Consider the following 27805-nt stretch of genomic DNA (forward strand, 5'->3'; position numbering starts at 1 on the left):
ATAATTTTTACCCTATATGAGTTCATACTTTAATGATGCGATTTGATATGCTAAACTCTTCTTTAATAAGTTTAAAATAGGTAAAAAGGAACATTTTTGGAGTAATATAGAATATTGCATGTTCCATCTTTTTTCATGTTATTTTCGTGAAATTAGTACAAGAAGATGTGGATATATTTCTCAATAATGGAATCCAGGGACAACCAAGGAGGGACAAACATAGTTAGTATATCTATTGTGAGCATTATGAAAAATCGTATAAGAAAATATTAGACAACGACCTAAAAATATGTAAGTTATTGCACGTTAGACGATACTTTATTTGTAATGCTTGAACATTATATGAGCAGACATTAGACCCGAGTCTAACAGTATCCATAAGGGTAATTTTTTGGTGACTATATTTGCACAACTTCTAAAAAAAAGGAACAAAATCTAAATAATTGCCTAAAAAAAGACATTTGCATAAATCAGCCCATTTTCTTTAGGTTGGGCTTTTATACTTTTTGGGTTGAGATTAGTTATTGAAAAATTGCTACTTGGGCTTTAAGGAAAATCCAAGCCCATATCTGTATTTATGTAAATAGCCTATTTTATATGAAAACATTTGTTTAGTTTCAATTTTTGTCTAAATTATGCAAATAGTCGAGTAGTTGATCACTTGTAATTTGAGTCATAGTATCACGAGTTTGAATTCCAATAACCATGTTTTTTATTTTAATTACATGAACGAAAAAAAAATCAATATTCAGTTATACTCGTAGAACACAATAAACCTAATGTTTTCCTTTTTGAGAGAACTTTTTCTTTTTTAAAAATGGATATAATTCAGATAATATGTTATATATTCTAAGTGAAATTAAAACTAAACTTCATCATCAGTTGCTATAAGACGAAGTATTAACCATGAATTTTCTAAAATTTATTTTTCTAAAACGTGTTAGGTAAGTTTTTAATATAAAAAAAATAGGGAATAAAACCAATCAAATAGACATGTTTAAAAATGAGTGTAGCGACAAAAACACATTTAAAGTATTTGTTTTTTTTTTAGTTTCATACCTAATATAATATATCAGGCGTGTGATTTTCCTATTGAAACTATCATTAAATGTCTATCTAATCACATCTCAACTATTAATTATTCAATTTCCGTACGTCCTATTGAGCCACCCCTGATTTAAGAAAGAAAAACAATGAAAAGAGAATCATGAAAATGGTATTTTGAAACTAAAGTTATGTACATGTCTTTGTTGCTTTTCTCTTTTTTTCAATGGTGTTGATAATTAGTTGGACCGCTTATATGTCTGATAAATCAAGGATTAAAATAAGTGATAAGGATTAATTAATCATTAATCAATCACATAACATAAACGATTAAATATTAATTAAAATTCGATAGTTAATCACATAATAACATGTTTTTGAGATCAAACATAACTTCTTATATTTGAAAATCAAGTCTAGACAAAGCTAAAATAAAACAACCTATATATAGTTTTGCTTGATCTTAAAAAAGGAAGTTAAAATGCAATATATATATCCTTATCAATAACTTAATTAGTACAACATGTTATAAGCAAGTCATTGATTAGATGATATTTTAGTTACACACAATTAACTTATGATCACATCTCCTCCACATAGTCTTGAGTCTTGACATTTATGGCTTGTTTGGTGAGATGTATAATTAGTAAGCGATATTATTATGTTATTTTTATTCCATATTAAAAATAATATAATAATTCTAAGATAATGAACTTCAAAATAACAATTATGAAATAATTTATTTCCCAACTAAACGAACCCTTATATGGTGTGATTTTTTAAAAATTACCACCTTACTCGTATTGAGTTCTCAAAAAATATTTACCTTCTTCATTTTTATTTTATTTTAATAATTTTAATTTTTCACGTGACATGTATAAAAGTATCTATCTAAATGAAGTAGTTTTACCACCAAAAAAAATTCACACAAACAAATTAAAACGGAAATATTGTTTTTCATAGATTCCATACACATCTTCAAAGATATTTACTAAGTTCATCAACATACCTACTCCAAAGAACACAAATTGGAAGTACAGATTTTGAGTTTTGAGTTTTGATTTTTGATTTTTGATTTTTCCAATTACTTTGTAGTAACTGATTTGAACATAAAAAACAAAAATCAGCAAAACAAACCAATTGAAAAAGTATTCTTTGAAGAAATCCACACTGTAATCTCTCAATTTTCGATTTGGGTTTCAGAAATGTTTGTTCGTTTTCCATTTGGGTTTGTGTTAATTTCTCTTACTTGATTCAATTCTGGGTGAAAAAACTGTACTGTTTGATATCCGGGGAGATAATGGATACCCATATCTGTTCCGGGCGTGGGTCTAATGGGTTGGGTACACAATCGGACTATGGGTTTGCTTTCGACGATAGTAACTTTTCTGATCGGGTATTGATGATTGAGGTCGTACCGGACTTGCCGGAACTGAAAACAGAGGAGGAAGGTTTGAGTTTAGTTGTTGATTGGGCTCGGAAACGGAAGCGTAGGAGAGAAGAAATCAACAGAAGAGGAAATGGTTTGCTATTCTCAATTTTAATTTAGGGTTTGTTTTTATCTTTTTTTGAATGCTTGATTAGTGGTTTTGATATTTTAAAATCTTTAGAGTTTTGGTTTTCTGTTATTATTCATTACAAAAAATATCATCTTTTTTCCCCTTATTGTTTTCATGAATGATATAGAATCACTGTTATAAGAGAGAACAACAACATACTCAATGTAATGTGTATTCCTATAGAGTGAGGTCTGAGGTGGGTAGAGTGTACGTGAGGTCTAAGGTGGGTAGAGTGTAAGTAGACCTTACTTCTACCTTAGAGAGGTGAGGTAGAGAGGTTGTTTCCAGTAGACCTCGGCTCAAGACAAAAACAGACTCGAAAAAGATGTAATGGAAGTACAAGAGACAATAGGTAGTAACAGTTGCAGAACAATACTACAACAAAATAATACTACAATCGAACTATACGAAACAATGGATATCAACAAAATCAAAGAACAAGAAACTACAAGCATAGCACTAAGACTACTAGTAAGAGCACCAAGACAATACTCTCCTACCTACTAGCATGAACGCACTCCTACCTTCTAACCTTTTAAAATGATTCGTGCGCTTTACACCTTCCTATCTAAGGTCATGTCTTCGGTAAGCCACAATTGCACCATGTCTTGTCTAATCACCTCTCCCCAATACTTCTTCGGTCTATCTCTACCTCTTCTAAATCCATTTCTAGCCAATCTCTCACACTCTCCTCATCACATTGCCGAACTATTAAATGAAATTACATGGATTGCTTTTCACTTCTTTGTTAGGGAAACACCTATTTCACTTATAGATAGGGTTTAACTTCTTTTATTCCATTTGGTTTCTGGTTTATACATATAAAGTCGGTCTTTTCATGTGGGAATTTCTTTTTGGTTAATGGATGGAAAATATAGTTTACGAATCCAAATGGAGTGGAAGCGATGTAGATAATTCATATAGCTAGACTCGACTAGTTTAGAGTTGAATTATAATAGTAATTGTTATGCGGAAGATAGAGTCGAATCTAGGATTTGTAGAACATGAGTGCACTACCAAGTAAAGAAGGAAAGATGTTTTAAAGGAAGAATTGATCCCTAGTCCTCTAGGTAAATAACTCAACATTCAACCAAGTGCATCATTTAACCTTCTTGTAGGATGGGTGCCACGTGCCCACATATAATATTATACCAATTTTTGAAAATATAGAGACAAAATACCTAATTTAATGGAGAGACCGCGAGTTTATGTGCCCCACTTTTAGTGCATAAATTTGTCCCTGGCGAAAGACGTTTTATGGATTTTTGTTCTCTTTTTCCTTTGCGTGGGATGTGGTTTCATTTTCTTTACAGATATAACTACTGCAATTTTCTTCTTCAAATTAGAATTCTCTTTTTTGATAAAATCAAGGTTAGAATGGATGAGCATTGATTTTGTTGTTGTTAATATACTATGATCTTGCAGTCCCTTTTCCAGTACAAGTGTGTCTGTCAGTTAAGTTTTGTCGCAGATGCTATAGTTTCTAGATGCTGCTATTGTTTGTTGGCTGTTTGAAATCACAGTGGACTTAATTTTGTGGCTGATGGAAAAATTCATTCTCAAAAGTTTGTGGCCTATTGAAAACAAAATATGCTTCGTCTTGTAAACTTTCTCTGTTAGTTGTATATTTGGGAGTTTTGCAAATTACTTGACGTTTCCTATTTATTTTCTTCCGTATGCTTATCTCTTTCACTTGTAAGATGCGGATGTGGTCGTGCAACGTGATGAGCAGGTAGTAAATTGTACTGCTCTAGAAATGGAAGATGGTCTTGCTGATGACGAACGGGAAGAAGAAGCTGTAGTAATGCTTGAAGAATCGCCTTCTGGCATAGTGATGACTACAAATCTCTTTGGTACCTATTCACTTCCCTATAATGGACTGTTTTTTCCTGCTATTTCAAGGATATCAGTCATTAGTGATTTTTGTTCTATCCATAAAATCCTGATTATCAGAGTATCTGAGGTTAGATTCTGATATTGCGCAATCTTCTACGTTTATTCTCTGCATTCATAATTGGAAAGACAAAATGTTCGTTGGTGATAATTGCATTCTTAATTTTTATTCTATGTGGTCATTGGTTATTTTTCTAGGTTTTTTTAGACAAGTTTGATGCATTTTATAGGCGATGATGAAGAGTCTGAAAATGACGATTCATCTACGGACATGGACTCCTCAAACCCCCTTCGTGTGAGAACTTTACATATCAGTTCTCCCATTTTGGCGGCTAAGAGTCGATTCTTTTACAAGGTGAGAAGTCCTTAATGTAATACTTTTTGCCTTAATTAATCATTCCATGTTTTTTTTACAACTATTTGTTTTCTTCGTAGTTGTTCTCAAATGGTATGAAAGAGTCGGAGCAACGGAACATAACTATACAAATCCATGCGTCGGGTAAGTACTTTATTTCAACTACATTTCCTTCTCAAGGCAGGGTTTAAAAGAATGCAATGTTTGTCAATAGATGAACCATCTGCTTCTGCTCTCAGTGGCTATTGTTAGGGTTAAAAGCTTAGAATAACTAGATTTTCTCTAATAGGAAATTTGAATTTTGTACGAACCAGATACATTTTCTGTTTATGTTCTTCAATCATCAATAGAAATCATACTACGTACTACTAATGAATGAAAATTGAGATCTTCCTAGGTTTGCCAAAGTCCAAACAACTAGATAAGTAAACACCACACTAGGGTCTAGGAATTTCTGTATTTAATAGCCTTAGCGCGGCACATGTATCCAATATTTTAATTTTTTTTTATTATGGGATCCTTGACATGAATTTTATATAAGATACTCCTGAAGAGTCAATTTGACAAGGATTATCGCGTATAATGTTTGCAAGTTTAGTAGTATTCTCTTTACACTTGATGGTTTTAATTATGTGCAAAATATCCTGCCCACCTCTTTATTTGTCTCCCCTTTGTATTAAGAAAAAATTATCTGCATATATTTTCTTCTGTTGTTAGTTGACAAAAGAACTAACTTTTTCCTTTCTCAACTTTTTGAGCAGAAGAAGCTGCGCTCATGGATCTCTTGAATTTTATGTATAGTAATACTTTTTCAGCTACAACACCTACTGCTGTGCTTGATGTGATGATGGTTGCTGACAAATTTGAGGTTGCGTCATGCATGAAATACTGCAGCCACTTACTGCGGAATCTACGCATGACGACTGAATCAGCATTGCTCTATTTGGATCTTCCTTTCAATATATTAGTGGCTGATGAAGTTCAGCCATTAACAGATGCTGCAAAACAGTTTCTTGCTCAACGTTTCAAGGACATAACCAAGTGAGTAGCTCTATGTAGACATTGTTCTCTATGGTTTGGTTGAATTTGAGAAAAAAAGTATCTTCATTTGCATTCTTTTTCCTTAAATCCTTCAGGTTCCAAGAAGATGTATTGAGTCTACCTCTTTCGGGAATTGAGGCTGTTTTGTCCAGTGATAATCTTCAAATTGCTTCAGAGGATGCTGTCTTTGACTTTGTGTTGAAGTGGGCTCGTATGCATTACCCAAAACTTGAGGAACGACGGGAAGTATGGAGCTCACATCTTCTTCACCTCATTCGATTTCCATGCATGACATGCAGGAAGCTGAAGAAAGTCATGATGTGCAATGACTTTGATCCCAAGCTTGCTTCAAAGCTTGTTTTCGAGGCTCTTTTTTATAAGGCCGAAGCACCGTATCGGCAGCGGTCAATTGCTGCCGAGGCGGGGAATGCGTTGTACCATGGTTATGTGGAGCGGGCATACAAGTACAGACCTATTAAAGCTCTTGAGTTTGAAACACCTCGTCAGCAGTGTGTTATATACCTAGATTTGAAAAGAGACGAGTGTGCTAGCCTCTTTCCAGCTGGTAGAGTTTATTCGCAGGCTTTCCATTTGGGTGGACAGGGGTTTTTCCTGTCAGCTCATTGCAACATGGATCATCAAAGTGCATTCCATTGCTTCGGGTTGTTTCTGGGCATGCAAGAGAAGGGGTCAGTGTCATTTGCAGTTGATTATGAGTTTGCAGCTCGTATCAGTCCAGGTGAGGAATATGTGAGCAAGTACAAGGGAGACTACACCTTTACTAGTGGCAAGGCTGTTGGCTACAGGAACCTGTTTGGTGTAGCTTGGACCCCGTTTCTGTCTGAAGATAGTTTATTCTTCATCAATGGAATTCTCCATCTTCGCGCAGAGCTTAGAGTCAGGGTATAGAAAGCCGTAGTCCTGGGAATTTTTTACCTTGTAATGGTATCTTACTTTCTTACTTAAAGTGCTCCACATATGAGCTAGAGTTTTGTGGGCTATAATGTTGTTTACCTGTTGCCATAGTTGCACTGTTGTAAATTAGTAAAATCAAACTTGTTGAGTAGTTTCATATTTTGATCTTTTAGTGACTTTGATCATGCTGATTCCAGTGGCTTTGGGATGTGTATTTAAGTACTTTCCTTCAAAGCTTCAAATTCTATTTTGGCTTGTGGATACCAATTCTGCTAGATTTTCAATGCATTACAAACTTTAACTGTCTGCTGTGTTTGAACTTCCAGCATACACAGTAAATGTTGGTTTTCAGATTGACCTAATGCAGGTACTCTTTGCACCTCGGGGTGGCAGAAGAGAGCAATGCCACCCTTTCCATAAGCTGTTGGGCACTACATTCTATAATGAGAATCATAAGGCTGGTTAATGAGGAAAAGCTGGGCTGAGCGTCCTGAGATAACAAGACATCAGTGACAATGTCCAGTGATGAGAATGGTGACATACTCGTGTAGCTGCTCGAGATGGTAATGTTTTTTAACTGACTGTTATGTTTGTTGTATCATGTCTTCTTCTTTGACTCTTTGACATTGAAGAATAAAATGCTCCTAGGGAGTTCAAGAGACTATTTGGTTCAGCTGAAACACTTTTTAAATACGCAGTTACGTGTTTGACAGGTTTCCACATCACAGGTTGTGCAATGGAAGTTACAGCCTAGATCATGGCTTTCTTGAGTACTCATCAAACTGTCCATATAAATCCTAGTTGTTCCAACTTCTTATAAAGATTTGTCTGCAAAAATACAAAAGAACATGCACTAAAGTCCATATGATAAATGATAATTTCCGCATTCTATGGAATATCTATGGTCTCTTTTATCAACAGACAAAGTCATCATTGCTTCACCCTAAAGGTGGAATTCCTATTATTATTATGCTAATGGGACCAACTTAAGCATGAGTTTGAGCATATAACCCTACTCCTTTTTTCTTTTTATTGATAATGATGAAGTCTGCGTATATTCTATCCTTCTCAGACCCCACTTTTGTTTATACTGGAATTCGGATCATCTCGATTTTCCACGATTTTCACCCACTTCATTATCACACCTTTGGTTATAGTCCTACTTTTAGTCCAAAAGAGAAAGACTTTCCACCTCCAACCCTTGTTTCTTCCTCAATTTCAGCCATTTTCCAAGCTCAAAGTCCTTCATACCGTTGAAAAGTAAAGCAAACCAAATAGTTGCCCAAATCCAATGAAACCGAAGAATGGATCACAATGGCCAAGGAGATCAAATTTTGTGCAGACCTTTTACATGCTTTTGTCATTCCTCTTCTTGAAACTCTTTGTTCTTGTTCAATGTTCTAATAATAACAGCCTTACGAAATCATTAGATATTATTCTTCATGAACATGCTTTCAATACTTTGATTCATCAACATACTGGATCTTTATATAATGCTACTGTTCCTTCAAGTTTAGCAGGAATGAAACTCACATTAGTGAGGTTAAGAAGCAGGACATTGTGGGAAAAAGGTGCAAACTTTAGTGGATTTTCAATTCCTCCAAGAACAATTCCAGTGCCTTATGTCAAAAGAATCCATATTGTGTACAATGATATGGGAAACTTGTCTACTCATTACTTCAACATATCAGGTTACAATCTCTTGACTTCTGTTATTGGTTTCATTGTTTATGATGCACCATCACATATTAGCACCATCACAAGTCTTAGAAAGCTTGATCTTAGACCAATGGGACAACCTATATCGATCGAGTTCAAGAATTTAACAGAGATGATCAAGGGAAGAACAACAAAGTACTGTGCAATGTTTGATGAAAATGGAAAAGTTTCACTTAGTGTAATGAGGTTTCCCAACTTATGTTACACAAGAAATCATGGTCATTTCACTATAGTGTTACCTTCAGAGACAAGGAAGAAGAAGAGAATACGGGGTTTTTTGGTTATCGGTTTCGTTATCGGGCTATTAGGTGTGGGATTGGTGGCTCTTGTAGGAAGGATGGTGTTGGGAATTTATAAATCCAAGAAAACATGTGAAATGGAAAGAGAAGCAGAAGAAGGTGAGATTTTGGAAAGTGTTATTGTTGGTAGAAGCAAAATGCCTGTTGCTATGGTTACAAGAACTCATCCAATACTTGAAGGACCAAGTTTTCCATAGTTTGACGTTAATTTGTTTGGGACTGAGGCGTAGTTATAATTACATCGTTTTGTGATTTTTAAAGGTAATCTCTTTACTTTGTAAGAACCCATTTTGATGAGCTTTCATTTGTTTCTTTTTACTCTTGTACATACAAAAAAAATAAATATATGAATTCATTTTTTCTCTTGAAAATTATTGCAGAAAGGAAAAAAAAATAAAGTAATGAAATTATTGATTTTGTAAATTTCTATAATAATTAGAGAATACAGAGCAATGCTCTCCAATAACACAAAAAAGAAGAAAATAAGAAAAATGGTATCAATTGAAAGATCTAATTTTGAATTTTGATTTTTTTTTTTTTTCTTTTTCTTTCTTACCTCATTAAAAGACAATTAATTCTCACGAAATCTGCACTACTCTGTAACTAATTTACTTAAATACAAAAAAAAAAAAAGTAAAACAAATTTAAATATGATTTTTTTCAAATTAGTTGTGTATAAACTACACAATATTTTTCATTTACCATGTGAGTCTATTTCTCTTACTTGATTCAACTCTGTGTGAAAAAATCTATTGTTTGATCTTTACAAATTTCTAATAATAATTAGAGAGTTTGATCAATAGAGAGCCTTTAATTTGCACGAAGAAAAAAACAAATTAAATTTAACTGTATGAATTTATTTTGATGAGTGCACAATCGTTTTTTTCTCTTATATATAGAAGACAAACAATTGTGACGAAAAATGCACAAGTAATCAACATCACAAGATAAACGTAAGTAACTTTATAATTGATTTAACATTAATACAAAACAATCTTGTAACTGTAAACGAACATTTTTTTTCTCTTAAAAATTATTGCATGAAGCAAAAATAAAATAAAATAAAGTCATGAAATTATTGCTTTTGAAAATATAGATAACAATTAGAGGATATAAACAGAGAAGAAGAAAACAAGAAAAATGGTATCAATTAGAAGAACTAATTTTGAATTTTGCTTTCTTTTACGTTTTATTTGTGTTACAGAACAAACAACCATGAAAATCAGTAAAATTTATAACTGATTAAGTATAAAAACAAAGAAGAAAACCAATTATTTAAAGTGCTTCAATCTATGGTTTTCTTCAGTTCCTACCTACATTTCTCCTGAATTTCTCGAAATTTTTTTATGCTTTGATTCAATTGTGAAAATGAATTTTTTACTTACCTCGAATGTATTGAAATCCCAACCAGACTATGAATTTGCGTTTAATGACATGAATTATTCAGATCGAGTGTTGATGATAGAGATCGTACCTAAATACATGTGTAAAATACGTGCCCAAATTTGCACATGTGTCCTAAAAACTAATATATAAAAATATTAAAAAGACAGTACAAGCATACCACCTTCGTTAATCAGTTACACACATAACAGTAATAGTATATTTTATATTTGAGTTGTTATGTGTAAAAGACAAAGAATCACTGAAGTTCATTTTGTAACTGATTTTGTGATTTGGCATAAATACAAAAAAAAATAAAAGTAAAAATTGAAATTCATAGTGTTATCTCAATCTGGTAAACATTTGAGGTTTTTCTTAAATTTCTCTGCATTGATTCAATTTGTGAAAAAACTCTAATGGCTTTGGGTACACACTACTGGACTATTCATTTGCTTTTAATGAGAGGAATTACTGTGAAATAATGATATTCAATGGAGCTATGAAGAACTTCTTCAATGACAGAAAACAAAAAAAAACAAAAAAAACAGAGTTATGAATTTAATGCTTTTGAAAGTTTCGATACAAATTAGTGATTTGGAGAAATTTAGAGCGATGTCATTCAACTACTCAAAGAAGAAGAAAACAAGAAAAAAGGTATAAATTAAAAGAACTAATTTTGAATTTGGTTTTTATATTTTGTTTTATTTGCATTACTAGACAAACAACCATGGAAATCAGTAAATTTTGTAACTGATTAAGATAATTACAAAAACAAAGAAGTAAAACACTTATTTAAAGTGCTTCAATCACTGGTTTTCTTCAATTCCCAACTACATTTCTCCAATTTTCTCTGTGAAAAACACTTTATGCTTCGATTCAATTTTGAAAATGAATTTTCTACTTACTTCGAATATATCAGAATCTCAACCGGACTATGAATTTACGTTTAATGACAGGAATTACTCAGATCGGGTGTTGATGATAGAGATCGTACCGAATTCAATGGAGCTCAAACTAGAAGGTTGCTGCATTGTTGATGATTCAAGGTTTAGTTACATTTTTTGGTGTGAGAAAAGAAAAATAATCATGAAATGTTTGCTTTTTTGAATGCTTGATGATTTGATTTTCTGTTTTCATTTTATTTCATTACAAATAAAAAATTTAAATTAGATTTTAGTTACATTTTCATTTCATTTTTGGGTGCATTTTTGGTGTGAGAAAAGAAAAAAAATCATGAAATGTTTGTTTTTTGGATTGCTTGATGATTTGATTTTTTATTTCATTTTTGGGTGCATTTTTGGTGTGAGAACAGAAAAAAAATCATGAAATGTTTTTTTTTTTTTTTAATGCTTGATGATTTAATTTTCTGTTTTCATTTCATTAATACAGATAAAAAATCTAAATTAGGTTTTAGTTGCATTTTTCATTTCATTTTTGGGTGCATTTTTGGTGTGAGAAAAGAAAAAAAAATCATGAAATGTTTGTTTTTTGGAATGCTTGATGATTTGATTTTTTATTTCATTTTTGGGTGCATTTTTTGTGTGAGAAAAGAAAAAAAAATCATGAAATGTTTGTTTTTTTGAATGCTTGATGATTTGATTTTCTGTTTTCATTTCATTTCACTACAGATAAAAAATCTAAATTAGGTTTTAGTTGCATTTTTTATTTCATTTTTTGGTGCATTTTTGGTGTGAGAAAAGAAAAAAAATCATGAAATGTTTGTTTTTTGAAATGCTTGATGATTTGATTTTTTATTTCATTTTTGGGTGCATTTTTTGTGTGAAAAAAGAAAAAAAATCATAAAATGTTTGTTTTTTTGGATTCCTTGATGATTTGATTTTCTATTTTCATTTCATTACAGATAAAAAATCTAAATTAGATTGTAGTTGCATTTTTTATTTCATTTTTGGGTGCATTTTTTGTGTGAGAAAAGAAAAAATATCTTGAAATGTTTGTTTTTTGGAATGCTTGATGATTTGATTTTCTATTTCATTTTTGGGTGCAGTTTTTGTGTGAGAAAAAAAACATCATGAAATGTTTGTTTTTTTGAATGCTTGACGATTTGATTTTATGTTTTCATTTCATTACAGATAAAAAATCTAGATTTTGCTTTTAAACGGAAGAAATCGATTAGATTTTCGATTCTGCATAAGAGTTTAACATCTTTCCATGGATTATTTTGGCGAATTAAAAAAAAACCCTAATTTTACCATAGATTTTTTGTTATAGGAGAAGAATAAATCAAGAAATAAAATGGACTGTTTTTCAACTTTTATATTAGAGTTAAACACGTACATATTTAATAAATTGGGATTAACATCTTTTAGTCCATAGATTTTTGCTTTTAAACAAAAGAAAACGATTAGATCTTTGATTCTGCACAAGAGTTTAACATCTTTTTGCCTTGGATTGTTTTCATGAATGAAAAAAAAAACACTAATTTTACTGTAGAATTTTTGTTAAGGGAGGAGAAGAAACCAAGAAATAAAATGGACTGTTTTTCAACTTTTGTGCTAGAGTAAAAAACCTACATTTTTAATAGATCGGGTTTAATATCTTTTTGTCCACAGATTTTTGCTTTTAAACAGAAGAAAACGATTAGATCTTTCATTCTGCATAAAAGTTTAACATCTTTTTGCCTTGGATTGTTTTCATAAATGAAAAAACACACACTAATTAATTTACCATAGAGTTTTTGTTATAGGAGGAGAAGAAACAAGAAATAAAATGGACTGTTTTCAACTTCTGTATTAGGGTTAAATACCTACAATTTTAAATAAATAGAGTTTATAACATCTTTTAGTCCATAAATTTTTGGTTTCTAATCATAGGTTTGAAATCGGGTTTTTTCACTTGGAAATTCCATTTTGATTAATGGATGAAAAAGGTAAGTTTACCACTAGAATGAAGTGGAAGCAATGTAGATGATTCATATAGCTAAATTCAACTAACTTAGACTTGAATTATAGAAGTAGTTGTTATGCGAAAGACAGTTTATGGATTTACGGTTTTTTTCGCTTGTATGGGATGTGATTGCATTTTCTCTTTTTTGTTAAAGAAAATGTAAGACTGAATGAGCATTTGAATTCGTTTTTATATGGTCATGTTCGATGCTGAAACTTAGATATAACTTGAAATGGTTATTTGGGAGTTCTGCACTGTTACTTATTTGCCTTTTCGTAATTATTTCATTTTGTATGATTATTATCTCTTTCACTTGTCTAATGTTGATGACAAACGAGAAGAAGCAGCTATAGGAAGGCTTGAGGAATTGCCTCCTAACATTGTGATGACTAAAAGTCATCCTCTTAATTTGAGAACGGTAAATATCAGTTCTCCTATTCTTAAGGTGAGTACTCCTTAATACAATACATTTTCCCTTCAATTGGCATTCCTTGTTTTATTTTTAATTTCAACTATTTGTTTTCTTATTAGTTGCTTTCGAATGGCACAGAAGAGCAACGGTATGTAATTGTACAAATTCATGAGTCGGGTAAGTATTAATTTTTACTTTCTTGTGAGAAAGTTCATTCCACTACATTTCTTTCTTTGATTGAATCAAGTAATAAAACCAAATCTTAATGTGTGTTTGCCTTTGTCAATTTTATTGAGCAGAAGAAGCCGCTCTGATGGACCTGTTGAAGTTTATATATTGCAATAGTTTATCAAGTAAAACACCAAGTGGTCTTGTTGATGTGTTGATAAATTTGAGGTGTCGTCTTGCATGAGATATTGCAGCAATGAACTGCAGAATCAACACATGACAATTGAAACAGCATTGCGCTATTTGGATCTTCCTTCCAAAGTATTAAATGTTGATGCAGTTCAGCCATTAGCAGATGCGGCCAATCTGTTTATTATCCTCCGTTTCAGGGACATAAACAAGTGCGTAGACTTAAACTCTCCACACTTTTACATTAACCATCTATACTGCTTATAGAGTATGAATGATTTGCATTTCCATATCAGTCTTCATTTCATTCTTTTTCGTTGCATCCTTTAGGTTCGAAAAAGAGGCATTGAGTTTGCCTCTTTCGGGAATTAAGATTGTTCTGTCCAGTGATCTTCTTCAGATTGCATCAGAGGATGCTGTCTATGACTTTGCGTTGAAGTGGGCTCGTATGCATTACCCAAATTTTGAGGATCGACGAGAAGTATGGACTACACATCTTTGTTTCCTCATCCGATTTCCAGCCATGACATGCACGAAGCTGAAGAAAATCATGACGTGCAATGACTTCAGTCGTGAGCTTGCTTCAAAGTTTGTCTTTGAGGCTCTTTTTTACAAGGCCGAAGAACCTTATCAGCAGCGTGCAATCGTTATGTGGAGCGGGCATACAAACTCAGACCTGTTAAAGCTCTCGAGTTTGAAGCACCTCATCAGCAGTCTGTTGTTTACCTGGATTTGAAAAGAGATGAGTGTGACATCCTCTTTCCTGCAGGCAAACTCTATTCACAGGGTTTCCATTTTTGTGGACAAGAGCTATTCCTTTCCGCGCATTGCAACATAGACCAACAAGGTTTTCAGCATTGCTTGGGGTTGTTTCTTGGTATGCAAGGGGAGGAGTCTGAGCCACTTGCAGTTGATTACGAGTTTTCAGTGCGTCTTAGACCAGACAACGAATTTGTGAGCATGTATAAGGAAAGCCATACCCTTAATAATGGCATCGTTGTAGGGTGCCGGAACCTTTGTGATATAGGTTGGACCCCTTTTCTGAATGGAGACGGTTTGTATTTCATCGACGGAGTTCTGCATATTCGTGCTGAGATTACTGTGGTCAGGGAATGAATTATTTGCAGTGTTGTAAATTAGTAAAATCAGAGTAGTTTTAGTGACTTTGGATGTGTGTATTTAAGTAGTTTCTATATATATATATATATATATATATATATATGCTTCAAATTCTATTTTGGCTTGTGGATACCATTTCTGCTATAGAATTCCTTTGCTTTAACTGCCTACTGATTTCATGGTTTATGATGCACTATCATGACTCACGAGTCTTAGAAAGCTTGATCTTATAAGACAAACCTATATCGATCGATCGAGTTCAAGGATTTAACAGAGGTGAGAACAACAAAATGTGTGTCATGTTTGATGAAAATGGAAAAGTTTCACTTAGTGAAATGAGGTGTTTTGGTGGCTATTGTAGGAAGGATGGTGTTTGGTATTTTTTAAAACTACATTTATTTTAGTTTTAGTTAATTCTTTCTTAAAAATATTAGACATGTCATCTAATAATTGATTCTTTTAACATACAAGTTTGTTTCAGTCTCTTGCCTTAATTATGTACAGTACAGATGTTCAAAAGACACACTTAATTAAGGGACTATTTAGTAGGGCTGCTTTATCGAGCGGATAATTATTAGATTTAAAATATTTGACTTATCAGTTATCGACTTTTAAATATACTAATTTCCAAGCCAACCTATAAGATATCAATTGATTCGGTATCGAGTTAACAATTATCGAACGATGTATTGACTAAAAAAATAGGGAAAATGCATAAGTATCCCCCAACCTATGCCCGAAATCCCAGAGACACACTTATACTATACTAAGGTCCTATTACTCACGAACTTATTTTTTAAATAATTTTCTACTCCTTTTCGGTCTACGTGGCACTATCAACCAGATAACTTGAAAAAATTGTCAACACGTGCTGGGCCCAAAAAATAGTGCCACATAGAAAAGGGGTAGAAAATTATTTATAAAATAAGTTCAGGGGGTAATAGAACCTTAGTATAGTATAAGCGTGTCTCTGAGATTTTGAGCATAGGTTGGTGGTACTTATGCATTTTCTGAGATTAGTGTGATCACGGAATGAATTATTTGCAGTGTTGTAAATTAGTAAAATCAGACTTGTTTGAGTAGTTTTATTAACTTTGAGATGATGTTGATTCCAGTGACTTTGGAATGCGTGTATTTAAGTAGTTTCTATAAAGTTCCATCTATATATGCTTCAAATTCTATATTTGCTTGTGGATACCATTTCTGCTAGATTGTGTACAATGATTATTTGTGAAACTTGTCTTGTCACTACTTCAACCTATCAATGTTACATGCTCTTAACTTGTGTTTATGGTTTATGATGCACCATTTTACTTAGCAGAGGAATGTGAGTTTTTAGGAAACATTATGGTTTCCATAGTTTGTGTCATTTTATTGAGATTAGCTACTTCTCTCTTGAGTCTCCACCTATAGATGCATCGGTCGATATGTGTAAAGTTAAGGTAAGTGAAAGTTAACAAAAGTGGACATGCAACCTTAGACCTAAAATTACATGCAAGGACGTTATTTTGGAAGACCTAGAAATTCTTTGTATTAACGTCGAGTACATATTTTAGCTTATTTTTTATTTTATTTTATGTAGTATGATGGTTATATAACGTGAACTTAAATGAAGAACTGGAGATCGTATAGCCAACTTCAACTCATTTGAGGCTGAAGTGTCATTATTCTTGTTATAGCTGATTTTGTGTTTTTAAAGTTTACTTGTATAGTTGCATTTCCACAGGTGTTAGTACATAATATTCATGGCCATCTTTTTCCTTCTTTTAGTTGTACTTGTGTTTAGGATATTTTATAAAATCTTAGAAATTATGTAATACTAGTATATATCTTTGTTAAAAAGACAATGTTGATGCTTATAATCCTATAACCTGTTATGTCACGATTTTAGTTCATAACACGTATTATCTGCTTTAAGGACACAAATTTTTCTTCGGAGCTATGCAACATTGAGCTCGAAAAGTGACATATGATCCACCTTGCACCTCATATTTTAGTTTTTGGGTTGTTATAATTTTGTGTTTAGTAGATTCTTGAGTTTAATTTTCAGGTGATTGAGAGTATAGAGTAATATTAATTTGGAATATGTATTGCCCACAAGGCTGTAACATTTTTTAAAAACATAGATGAATTAATTTGATATGATTTGATATTTTAAAGTTCAGGCTTTGAGTACGGTTAAGATGTTATTTGATTTATTTACCTTATTTTTTTCTTTAAAAATATTTCAAAAGGATTTTTTAAAATTCTTTAACAATTTTTTTATTTATGGAGCTATGAAGAGCTTTGAAGAACTTCAATGGCAGAAAGCAAAAAAATCAGAGTCATGAATTTAATGCTTTTGAAAATTTCGATACAAATCAGAGATTTGGAGTAATTCAAAACGATGTCATCCAACTAATCAAAGAAGAAGAAAACAAGAAAAATGGTATCAATTAGAAGAACTAATTTTGAATTTGGCTTTCATATTTTGTTTTATTTGCATTACATGACAAATAACCATTAAACTCAGTAAACTCAGTAAACTTTGTAATTAATTAAGATAAGTACAAATTAAACAATGAAGCAAAATAATTATTTAAAGTGCTTCAATCTATGGTATTATTTGCATTTCTCCTAATTTTCTCTGTGATTTTTTTTTTTGTACTTTGATTCAATTCTGAAAATGAATTTTCTACATTCCTCAAATGTATTGGAATCACAACCGGACTATGGATTTGCGTTTAATGACAGGAATTACTCAGATCGAGTGTTGATGATAGAGATTGTACCAGATTCAATGGAGCTCAGACCAGAAGGTTGCAGTGTTGATGATTCATCCCAGAAAGGCAAGCGTAAGAGAGAAGAGATCATAACAAGAAGAAATGGTTTGCTTTTCTTAATTTTAAATTAGGGTTTACTTACATTTATTTTTTTTCATTTTTGAGTACATTTTTGGTGTGAGAAAAGAAAAAAAAATCATGAAATGTTTTTTTTTTTTGAATGCTTGATGATTTGATTTTCTGTTTTCATTTCATTATAGATGAAAGATCTATCTTTTTTCCCCATAGATTTTTGTTTTTAAACAGAAGAAATCGATTAGATTTTCGATTATGCATAAGAGTTTAACATCTTTCCTTGGATTGTTTTCGTGGATGAAAAAAAACACCAATTTTACCATAGATTTTTTGTATAGGAGGAGGAGAAATCAAAAAATAAAATGGACCGTCTTTCAACTTTAAACACCAATTTTACCATAAATTTTTAAAAGATAGGGTTTAACATCTTGTTGTCCATTGATTTTTTGCTTTTAAACAGAAGAAATCGATTAAATCTTTGATTCTACATAAAAGTTTAACATCTTTTTTGTCTTTAGATTGTTTTCATGTATAAAAAAAACACGCTAATTTTGCCATAGATCTTTTGTTACAGGAGGAGAAGAAACCAAGAAATAAAATTGATTTTTTTTTTCAACTTCTATGTTAGAGTTAAACACCTACATATTCGGTTTTAAAATCTTTTAGCCTTTAGATTTTTGCTTTTAAATAGAAGAAAACGATTAGATCTTCGATTTTGCATAAGAGTTTAACATCTTTTTACCTTGGATTGTTTTCATGAATGAAAAAAACACACTAATTTTACCATAAATTTTTTGTTACAGGAGGACCAAGAAATAAAATAGACTATTTTTCATTCTATGTGTTAGAGTTAAACACCTATATTTTTCATAGATCGGGTTTAACATCTTTTAGTTCATAGATTTTTGCTTTTAAATAGAAGAAAGCAGTTAGATCTTTGATTCTGTATAATAGTTTAACATCTTTTTGCCTTGGATTGTTTTCATGAATGAAAAAAGAACACTAATTTACCATAGATTTTTTGTTATAGGCTGAGAAAAAACCAAGAAATAAAATGGACTCTTTTTCAACTTCTATGTTAAGGTTTAACATCTATAATTATTAATAGATAGGGTTTATAACATCTTTTAGTCCATAGATTTTTGCTTTTAAACAGAAGAAAGCAGTTAGATCTTTGATTCTGCATAATAGTTTTAACATCTTTTTGCCTTGGATTGTTTTCATGAATGAAAAAAGAACACTAATTTACCATAGATTTTTTGTTATAGGAGGAGGAAAAACCAAGAAATAAAATGGACTCTTTTTCAACTTCTATGTTAGGGTTTAACACCTATAATTATTAATAGATAGGGTTTATAACATCTTTTAGTCCATAGATTTTTGGTTTCTAATCATAGATCTGAAAATGATTTTTTTCACTTGAGAATTTTTTTTTGGTCAATGGATGAAAAAGGTAAGTTTACCAATCCAAATGGAGTGAAAGCAATATAGATGATTCATATAGCTAAATTCAACTAGTTTAGATTTGAATTATAGAATAATTGTTATGCGAAAGACGGTTTATGAATTTAGGGCTTTTTCCGCCTTATTGGGATGTGGTTGCATTTCCTTTACAATTATAACTACTGCAATTTTTATCTTCAATTTAAATTCTCTTTTTTGTTAAAATAAAGGTAAGAATGAATGAGCATGTGAATTCGTTTTTATATGGTTATGTTTGATGCTGAAACTTATGCGATGTAACTTGAAATGGTTATTTGGGAGTTCTGCACCGTTAGTTTCTTGATTTTTCCTAATTATTTCATTATGTACCCTTATCTCTTTCGCTTGTCTGATGCTGATGACAAACGAGAAGAAGCAGCTATAGGAAGGCTTGAGAAATCGCCTCCTAACATTGTGATGACTAAAAGTCATCCTCTTTGCTTGAGAACTGTACACATCAGTTCTCCAATTGTTGCTGCAAAGAGTATTTTCTTTTTTAAGGTGAGTACTCCTTAATACAATACATTTGTTTTTTCAATTGTCATTCCCTGCTTTTTTTTTAATTACAACTATTTGTTTTCTTATTAGTTGTTCTCGAATGGCACGGAAGAGCAATCGTATGTAATTGTACAAATTCATGAGTCGGGTAAGTATTAATTTTTCCTTTCTTGTGAGAATGTTCATTCCACTACATTTCTTTCTTGATTGAATCAAGTAATAAAACCAAATGTTAATGTGTGTTTGTCTTTGTCAATTTTATTTGAGCAGAAGAAGCAGCCCTCATGGACCTGTTGAAGTTTATGTATTGTAATACATTATCAGCTAAAACACCAACTGGTCTGCTTGATGTGTTGATGGTTGCTGATAAGTTTAAGGCGGCGTCATGCATGAGATACTGCAGCAATGAACTGCAGAATCAACCCATGACAACTGAAACCGCGTTGCTTTATTTGGATCTTCCTTCCAAAGTATTAAAGGTTAATGTTGTTCGGGCCGTTGGCAGATGCTGCCAACGTGTTCCTTCTTGTTCGTTTTACGGACATAACAAAGTGAGTAGACTTAAACTCTCCAGACACTTTTACATTAACCATCTATACTGCTAATAGAGTATGAATGATTTGCATTTCCATTTCATTCTTTTTCCTTGAATCCTTTAGGTTCGAAAAAGAGGCATTGAGTTTGTCTCTTTCTGGAATTGAGGTTGTTCTGTCCAGTGATCTTCTTGAGATTGCATCAGAGGATGCTGTCTATGACTTTGCATTGAAGTGGGCTCGTATGCATTACCCAAAGCTTGAGGAACGACGAGAAGTATGGACCTCACATCTCTGTTTCCTCATTCGGTTTCCAGCCATGACATGCACAAAGCTGAAGGAAATCATGACGTGCAATGACTTTGGTCGGGAGCTTGCTTCAAAGTTTGTCTTGGAGGCTCTTTTTTACAAGGCCGAACCACCGTATCAGCAGGGTGAAATTGCTGCCAGGGTGGAGAATGCTTTCAACAAACGTTATGTGGAGCGGGCATACAAACTCAGACCTGTTAAAGCTCTCGAGTTTGAAGCACCTCATCAGCAGTCTGTTGTTTACCTGGATTTGAAAAGAGATGAGTGTGACATCCTCTTTCCTGCAGGCAAACTCTATTCACAGGGTTTCCATTTTTGTGGACAAGAGCTATTCCTTTCCGCGCATTGCAACATAGACCAACAAGGTTTTCAGCATTGCTTGGGGTTGTTTCTTGGTATGCAAGGGGAGGAGTCTGAGCCACTTGCAGTTGATTACGAGTTTTCAGTGCGTCTTAGACCAGACAACGAATTTGTGAGCATGTATAAGGAAAGCCATACCCTTAATAATGGCATCGTTGTAGGGTGCCGGAACCTTTGTGGTGTAACTTGGACCCCTTTTCTGAGTGAAGATAGTTTGTATTTCATCGATGAAATTCTGCATATTCGTGCTGATATTACTGTGATCAGGGAATGAATTTGCCTGTTGCCATATTTTCAGTGTTGTGAATTAGTAAAATCAAACTTGTTGAGTAGTTTCAGTGACTTTGGGATGTGTATTTAAGTAGTTTCTATAAAAGTTGCATCTATGCTTTAAATTCTATTTTGGCTTGTTGATGCAATGATTTATTGAACTTATAAATTGATGGGTAGTAAGTATTAATTGATAACCAGAAAAAAAATAACATAACATGCCATGTAAGCGCGAATTAAATGTATATAACTTAAAATCTTATTAATGAGTTCCATATTGGTTACTCATATTGATTTAATTTATATGTCAACATGTTGAGAATGTGACCAATATTCATTAACAAGCTGCCCAAATAATGAACTTTCTTTATTCATAAGTTTCATTGGCTTATCATACTCTACCAGCTTCCCTGTAAAAAAAAAATGTAATTTAATATTTTTCCTTGTATCGAAAACACCCTTGATGAAGTAAGTAATTATTTTGTTGAATCTTACCATCACTTATAGCAAGAACCATAGTGCAATCCATTACTGTTGGGATTCTGTGAGCTACTGTTATTACTGTGCAATCCTCAAATTCTGTCCTTATTGTTTTTTGAATTATTGAATCTGTTGCATTGTCAATTGATGCTGTTGCTTCATCAAGAACTAATATTTTTCTTCTTTTTAATAATGCTCTTCCAAGACAAAATAATTGTCTTTGTCCCATGCTCCAATTTGATCCATCTTGTGACACTATATATTAGTACTATTGATTGTTAGTACTATAATTTTACTATGTTGCTCAGAGTCATCAAAAATATTGTTAGCACCCGTGTCATGAGGAGGATCTGACACGAACATGGTGACATTTTTGAAGAGTCTTAGCAGAGGATTTAAGTTATCATCATGATTACCTGAGGAGTCTAGTCTTCCTTCTTTCTGTTGAACAACATCTCGAAGTTGGCATTTCCTCAAAACCTTGCACACATGATGATAACGGAAATGAGTGTTGAAATTGATTTTATAAATAAACAGTTATATGTATGAATAGAAGTGTTAAACGTGATAATACAAAGTTAATGTGTTTGGTAGGAAGTGCTGATAACACTTCTGTTAGAGCGATAGAAATGCCTTTTTACACTGGGAAAAAGGACGAACAACAGAAATGGAATAGAGGGGGTTAGGAGTTTTGTCTCGAAAGGGTACCACACGCTTAGATAAGTCAAAAAGTACTTATGAGTTAGTACTCGTATAACGCGAGTTAACTCTATAAGGTAATTTTGCAGCAGAATGATGAATTTTGACAATGTTTATAAGGAAATGTTACCTCCCATATCTCCTGATCAGTGTGCTCTGACAGTGGATCAAGATTGTATCTAACAGTTCCGCTAAAAAGCGTGGGATCTTGTGGAATGATTGATAAAGAAGATCGAAGATCATGAATCCCGATTGTTGAAATGTTTATGCCATCTATGATGATCATTCCTTCTGTTGGCTCTACCAAGCGAAACAAGGCACTGATAAGAGTTGTTTTCCCACTACCTGTCCTGCCAACAATTCCAACTTTATATCCACCTTCAATTGTGCAGCTAATGCCTTGTAGAACTAGTGGAGCAGTCGGTTGATATCTGACCTGGAATATAAATCGCTTGTGATCTGTGGTCTACATCGATGAATAAATGAAGATCGATAACTAAGGATCTAGGATACTAACCTTTAAATCAATAATCTCCACTTTACCAATGGAAGGCCAAGAGGGATCAGGTCTGTTGCCTGGTATAATTTCAGGGTGTTCGCTAGGAATATGCATGTATTGCTCTAGTCTTTCTACTGAAATAATGGAGTTTTCTAGCATGCATTGGGTTTGGACCGAAGAAACTAGGAAAACGTTTAACGAAAGAGCATACGATAGAGCCATGCCAATATATCCTGAAAATCAAATGCTAAGTCTAAGTATATGAACCAAACTTCATTTTATTCTAGTTTGATTAGCTGCATAATGTAATGAATTTCATTACCTGAGTCAGAAGCTTCAAAGGGAAGTAAAACCATGGCTAAGGCCGAGGATGAGAGAACTAAGGCGCAGAGTATTTCCAGACGTTGGATCAACCACTCAGTTGCTGAAAAGCTGTGGAAAAATGCAATTGCATTTCTATCAACAAGGTGTAGATATTCTGTGCAAAAACGATCCTCCTCCTCGAAAGCTCTGATGGTCATTGCTCCCGCTATGGCTTCAGCAAGATGGCTAGCAACTGCTGACTTTGTTGTTCCATCAATTCTCATGAGTTCCTTTGCTGAAGCAAAATAGAATCTCTATGCAGAACAATAAAACAGTGGACTAAAAAGTTGAGCAGGTAGTTGATATAAGGACTAGTAATGAATCATGAGTAGTTAATATGCTCGCCTGTAATATCATTGTCATATAAATCATCGGTATAATGATAATCAAGATTGGCCAGGTGAGAGCAGCCAATATTCCTAAGCTGAAGTATGTGGTCAAGGTTGAGGACGCAGCCTGACTGAATCGAAATGACAAGTCAAGATCCAAAACACTGAGGTCTGAAGACAACTGCAAAACAAGACTATGTTAGTTCCATATATACTCTCAAACATTGTTGTCATAGGCTAGCTTAGGTTGTCATTTCTTACCCGACTAAGTATTCTTCCGAGTGGTGTTGAGTCGTAAAATGACATTGGTGCTCGGAATATAGACGTTAGTAACTTAGCAAAAATAGATTTTGAAGACTTGAGGCCTAAATTAATCACTACATAGGACCTAAATAACAAGGTTACTGACATACCAAAACCTATGGATGAGTATATTAGGATGAGATTCAATTTGCTGGTTCTTGAACTCTGTAAATCAGCAGCTAACAAAAGATTTTGTCCTAGCTGGCCAACCATATATAGGAGGTGTGAAAATATAACCAAAAGGAGGTAAAAAAGGCCGTTGCTTTCGCCAAGATATTGTTTATACGGCTTAAGACCGGTGTATCCTGTTTCTCGTTCCTCTTGCTTGATCAACTGCTCACCAACAGGTGTTATTAGCTGTTCTTCTTCACATAATGGACGAATATTCTCTACAGAGCTTTTGGTCCTTTCTTGTGGAGAGTACCCTCGATTACTCTCACTTTTAGTCGCCTCGTCATGTGCATGAATGAGGTTTTGAAACTCTTCACAAGAAAGAAGCAACTGATCAAAGGAAGCTGACTGAATGATGTTCCCTTCAGACATTAGCTAATAACAAAATAGAACTCTGTTAGATTACATACTTGCGTAAAATCTGCTAAAATGTATTAAGTACAGGATCATGATGCATAGTAAGTGAGATTAAGCTATGCAGAATAGATTACTAACCAATATTGAATCAAATGTAGGAAGGAAATCTACTTGATGAGTCACAAGCAAGACTGTCTTTTCCGAAAGAGCTCCCATGACATATTCCTGATCATATGAGATTCAAAGTTAGCTATTTTACAAAATGCTTTTTCGATCTTTAGTTTGTCGAGATAAATGTTCTTACATTAAATAGACAGGTTGAGGTATGTGCATCAACTGCGCTGAATGGATCGTCCAATAGATATATGTCAGCATCTTGATACAGTGCACGTGCCAGCTGAACTCGCTGCTTCTGTCCGCCACTGAGGTTAACACCTCTTTCTCCAATAATCGTTTGGTCACCGAAAGGAAGCATTTCAAGGTCCTTAACAAGAGAGCACCTTTCAAGTACTTCATGGTATTTGATCTGATCCATGGTGGAACCAAATAGTATGTTCTCCCTTATTGTTCCTGTCTGAATCCATGCATTCTGAGAAACGTATGCCACCGTTCCATGAACTTGAACCTGAAAATTGAGAAGCCAATGAAACAGGTTTAGCATTTGCTGATATCCAAGTATTACCCAAAAATAAAATGACAGTTAAAAGAGAATGAGAAGTTGACGTAAAACTTACCAAGCCATCAACGTATGGAACCTCTCCGAGAATTGCAGCTAAAAGAGTTGATTTACCAGAACCAACCTCTCCACAGATAGCTAACGTTTGCCCTTGTTTGACATGAAGGTTTACACTTTTCACTGCAGGATTATGTGAACTTGCATCCCATGATATCCCATTGGACTTCATGATTATTGAATGCTCAAGTTCCTTCCCTCGATACTTCTGCTCAGTACATCTGTTTTGCAACTCTGGGGCCTCAAGAAATTCCACTATTCGAGATAAGGAGACTTTTGCTTCTATGAATACTCCAAGAATATCAGGAACTGACCTAACAGGTTCCTGAACAATGCGTAAAGTGGCAAGGAATGTGAAGACATTAGTGGTATTAAGAGGGACTTTGAGTAAGTAGCAAGACCAGAAAGTAACCGCGGATACTATGATTGGCGTTGACCAAAACAAAACCAGGTAATAGCCTTTCTGCATCTGCACTGCTGATAACCATCGGTATTCGTCTTCTCTTAGCTTTTCAATTGCATTCTTAAAATGCTTCTCCCACGCGTATAACTTCAATACTTTCATACTAGTAAGAGCTTCAGTTATGGCCCTTAGCATTCTGTCTTGCGCGATCATAAGCTCTGTCAAGTACTTATGCTGCGATTTGGCAACTGGAGAATTTCCTAGCACACTTGCTACAACTAATAGTAGAGCTGGTACGGTAGCCAGTCCCACAGCATAATACATTATGACTAATGCAATGCATACCTGAACGCCCGTTGTCCATATTTGATGACACCAATATGGAAATTCACCAACTTTAAAGGTATCAACAGTGGCATAGTTTATTATTTCACCAGGTGAGTGAGTATTCTTAGCAGTGTTTGAAAGGCGGAGTTGCTTATCGTATATAGCTGCAGTTAACAAGGATTTAACTTGAAGACCGATTAGTCTAGTCCTGAAAAACCATTGCCTCTCTGCTAATGATTCTATGCATTTAGCAATAAGGATTCCCCCGGCTAGCACATAACCTTCATATTTGAAAGCTCCATTTCCTTTGGCAAGTTCAATGAAGGCATAAAGAAACAAGGGCCCTATTGACACAGTCACCGTCTTAATCAGCGCGAACAATCCAGATACCATAATGGCTTTCCATTGACAGCAGACTATCGCTGAAAATACAGAAGGCTGAGCATTTGAACTTTTTTGCTTTCTTTTATTTACTTGCTCCTTAAACAACGAGTACAACGTCCCAGCTTGATCCTCTGGCCTCAACTCTGGAATGTCCTCATCATTGAGAGTTTTCTCCTTGCCCTTCTTCAGTAAATCATTCAACCAGCAAAATGACATTCTACTAAATATTCCAGCTTTGGCAAATGGAGTTGTATTCTCATTCGATTCAACTTTACCACAGGCATTATTGGCTTCTTCTCCCAGAAGAGGTTCACAAGTGCTTGATTTCCTTTGGCTTTTAGATGCAGAAACGGTCATTAAAATCACTCCTAGTAGTGGTAACATATCCAAGACTGATTTTGTGTACACTACATTCTCTATGATTACTTGCCATACGGATGAAATACAAAGAAATGCTGCTAGTAAGCTTGCAAGAAAAACACACAGCTTCCCTGGTGAAGAAGTATACTGCTTCTTGTAAATGTAAAGTAAACTCAGCAGCAGCCACATGAGCCCTTGTGACAACGGAACTAGCCATTGAAGTAGCGGTAGAACAGTTTGATCCGCAATGACTTTCTGCAAAATTTTCCATGTCCCAAAACTCAAGTATGCTAAAGCTAAACTGCCATTGAAAATGTAGGAACAACTTGACAAGATAGAATTGCCTTGGAACTCAGAAGACGACACACTCTTTCGTGATGAAAACTTGGTAGAAAAGAGGAAAACAAGAATCATCAGAAGCAGGATATTTGCAAAAATGACCAATATGTGACTGGTGCATGAAAATGGATCAAGAAAAGTTGAACTACAACTCTCTCCAACCTTCTGTGAACACTCATACTTCCCACAGAAAACCAGCCAGAGATCCATGATTATATATCCCTGATAATCTAAAAAATAAAAACTAATTAAAACTTTGTATCCACTAATGTGTAACAATCATGTAAGAGTATTCAAAAGACGAAGTATAACAGGATTGGATTTTCATAACGACAGCAACGATTACCACAATGCCCTCCATCTCAAGCAAGTGGAGTCGACGACTAAATGAACCCTCACTAACAATGTCACTCCATTTAAGCTCGTTTCAGTCCAGTACTACACAATTTTTCATGTTCAGACTTTAAAAAAAATCCTGGAAACAATTATCAAGAAACAGTCAGTTCAGAAGTAAAATCACCTTTTGATTGCAAGATGTCAACAGCTGAAAGTGCAAATCATTACTCTTTCAAAGCTGGTGCTTTTTAAAAGGCATAATACTTTAACTTGGTCTCAACTGGCAACTAATTAAACACTCCAGCTTTGAGTATGCACGTCTAGACAGCTCACTCCAGCTTTGAGTATGCACGTCTAGACAGCTCAACTCATCTCCATTGTGTCATGAGTTAAACACTCCAATTTTCAAAATGATCATCTAGACACATCCAAA

At 33.7% G+C, this 27805-nt stretch overlaps 2 protein-coding genes and 3 pseudogenes across 5 annotated transcripts; 4 read left to right on the forward strand and 1 right to left on the reverse strand.

The window, feature by feature from the left end:
• Positions 1–2039: 2039 nt before the first annotated feature.
• Positions 2040–6979, forward strand: LOC125826274 (BTB/POZ domain-containing protein POB1-like). 3 transcript variants are annotated; one of them, XM_049505595.1, is made up of 6 exons: positions 2040–2567; positions 4304–4456; positions 4727–4851; positions 4932–4995; positions 5613–5892; positions 5988–6979. In XM_049505595.1, the coding sequence occupies exons 1-6, from the start codon at positions 2345–2347 to the stop codon at positions 6799–6801; spliced, it is 1659 nt and encodes a 552-aa protein (XP_049361552.1). In that variant the 5' UTR covers positions 2040–2344; the 3' UTR covers positions 6802–6979. The 3 variants fall into 3 exon arrangements, with proteins under 3 accessions (XP_049361552.1, XP_049361554.1, XP_049361553.1); XM_049505597.1 differs by having other exon boundaries at positions 2411–2594; XM_049505596.1 differs by having other exon boundaries at positions 2428–2567; positions 4336–4456.
• Positions 6980–7286: 307 nt separating this feature from the next.
• LOC125826284 (uncharacterized) lies at positions 7287–9022 on the forward strand. The gene is made up of 2 exons (XM_049505607.1): positions 7287–7370; positions 8325–9022. Exon 2 carries the CDS (start codon positions 8330–8332, stop codon positions 9020–9022), a length of 693 nt encoding a protein of 230 aa, XP_049361564.1. The 5' UTR covers positions 7287–7370; positions 8325–8329.
• Positions 9023–13344: 4322 nt separating this feature from the next.
• On the forward strand, positions 13345–14997 carry LOC125826758 (BTB/POZ domain-containing protein POB1-like; annotated as a pseudogene).
• Positions 14998–19766: 4769 nt separating this feature from the next.
• LOC125826759 (BTB/POZ domain-containing protein POB1-like) lies at positions 19767–21293 on the forward strand (annotated as a pseudogene).
• Positions 21294–21551: 258 nt separating this feature from the next.
• Positions 21552–27257, reverse strand: LOC125826291 (ABC transporter C family member 10-like; annotated as a pseudogene). The gene is made up of 11 exons (XR_007442937.1): positions 25225–27257; positions 24795–25115; positions 24629–24715; positions 23921–24508; positions 23676–23840; positions 23290–23584; positions 22986–23200; positions 22599–22904; positions 22186–22249; positions 21785–22024; positions 21552–21699 (listed from the first exon to the last, which is right to left on the reverse strand). The product of XR_007442937.1 is annotated as an ABC transporter C family member 10-like (transcript).
• Positions 27258–27805: the final 548 nt, after the last annotated feature.

Source organism: Solanum verrucosum, unplaced genomic scaffold (assembly GCF_900185275.1).
Source record: "Solanum verrucosum unplaced genomic scaffold, falcon-dt-bn FXZP01000060.1, whole genome shotgun sequence".
In the NCBI taxonomy this organism is placed as follows: Eukaryota; Viridiplantae; Streptophyta; class Magnoliopsida; order Solanales; family Solanaceae; genus Solanum; species Solanum verrucosum.

What these genes read in the sequence shown, in the direction of transcription:
- LOC125826274 (XM_049505595.1), top strand. Translation starts at nt 2,345, where the DNA reads ATGGATACCCATATCTGTTCCGGGCGTGGGTCTAATGGGTTGGGTACA. An exon ending in AGAGTCGATTCTTTTACAAG is followed by an intron (nt 4,852 to 4,931) that starts GTGAGAAGTCCT and finishes TTTTCTTCGTAG; the next exon opens with TTGTTCTCAAATGGTATGAA. An exon ending in CGTTTCAAGGACATAACCAA is followed by an intron (nt 5,893 to 5,987) that starts GTGAGTAGCTCT and finishes TAAATCCTTCAG; the next exon opens with GTTCCAAGAAGATGTATTGA.
- LOC125826284 (XM_049505607.1), top strand. Translation starts at nt 8,330, where the DNA reads ATGAAACTCACATTAGTGAGGTTAAGAAGCAGGACATTGTGGGAAAAA.